Here is a 1,149-nt window from a genome sequence, read left to right on the forward strand (position 1 = left end):
GGGGAAATCAGGGGACACCTGGGCACTGGGGACATCTGGGGACACCGAGGGGATGGGGACATCTGGGGAAAGCCCCGGGGGGTGGGGACACACAGGGGATGGGGACATCCAGGGGGATGGGGACACCTGGGTGGAGGGGAAATCAGGGGACACCTGGGCACTGGGGACATCTGGGGACACCGAGGGGATGGGGACATCTGGGGACACCCGGGGACACCCGGGGACACGGGACACCGCGGTGTGCCCAAGGACACCCGGGGACGCTTGGGGATCGGGGTCACCGTGGACTGGGGACACCTGGTGACTGGGCACCAAGGGTGCCACCGGCCTGGGGACATCCAGAGACAAGGGACACTCGGGGACAAGGACACTCAGGGGAATGAGGACGCCTTGGGGCACCCAGGCACCGGGGACACCCTGGGATGCTCAAGGACATCTGGGGACACTTGGGGACCAGGGACATCCGGGGACACCAGGTCACGAGGGACACGGGGGGACACCGGGGCACTGGGGACACCCTGGGGTGCTCACAGGGGTCTGGGGACCAGGGACACTTGGGGACCAGGGACATCCGGGGACACCAGGTCACGAGGGACACGGGGGGACACCGGGGCACTGGGGACACCCTGGGGTGCTCACAGGGGTCTGGGGACCAGGGACACTTGGGGACCAGGGACATCCGGGGACACCAGGTCACGAGGGACACGGGGGGACACCGGGGCACTGGGGACACCCTGGGGTGCTCACAGGGGTCTGGGGACCAGGGACACTTGGGGACCAGGGACATCCGGGGACACCAGGTCACGAGGGACACGGGGGGACACCGGGGCACTGGGGACACCCTGGGGTGCTCACAGGGGTCTGGGGACCAGGGACACTTGGGGACCAGGGACATCCGGGGACACCAGGTCACGAGGGACACGGGGGGACACCGGGGCACTGGGGACACCCTGGGGTGCTCACAGGGGTCTGGGGACCAGGGACACTTGGGGACCAGGGACATCCGGGGACACCAGGTCACGAGGGACACGGGGGGACACCGGGGCACTGGGGACACCCTGGGGTGCTCACAGGGGTCTGGGGACCAGGGACACTTGGGGACCAGGGCCATCCAGGGCCACCAGGTCACTAGGGACACCAGGGGACACC

General features: G+C 69.1%; 1 protein-coding gene across 1 annotated transcript; it reads left to right on the top strand.

Moving 5' to 3' along the window:
• Positions 1-379: 379 nt before the first annotated feature.
• On the top strand, positions 380-1,132 carry LOC104507415 (complement C1q and tumor necrosis factor-related protein 9-like). Its single transcript, XM_010148682.1, has 2 exons — positions 380-535; positions 998-1,132. Exons 1-2 carry the CDS (start codon positions 380-382, stop codon positions 1,130-1,132), a joined length of 291 nt encoding a protein of 96 aa, XP_010146984.1.
• The last annotated feature ends 17 nt before the right edge of the window (positions 1,133-1,149 follow it).

The sequence above is a fragment of the Eurypyga helias genome, unplaced genomic scaffold (assembly GCF_000690775.1).
Source record: "Eurypyga helias isolate BGI_N326 unplaced genomic scaffold, ASM69077v1 Scaffold35313, whole genome shotgun sequence".
Lineage (NCBI taxonomy): Eukaryota > Metazoa > Chordata > Aves > Eurypygiformes > Eurypygidae > Eurypyga > Eurypyga helias.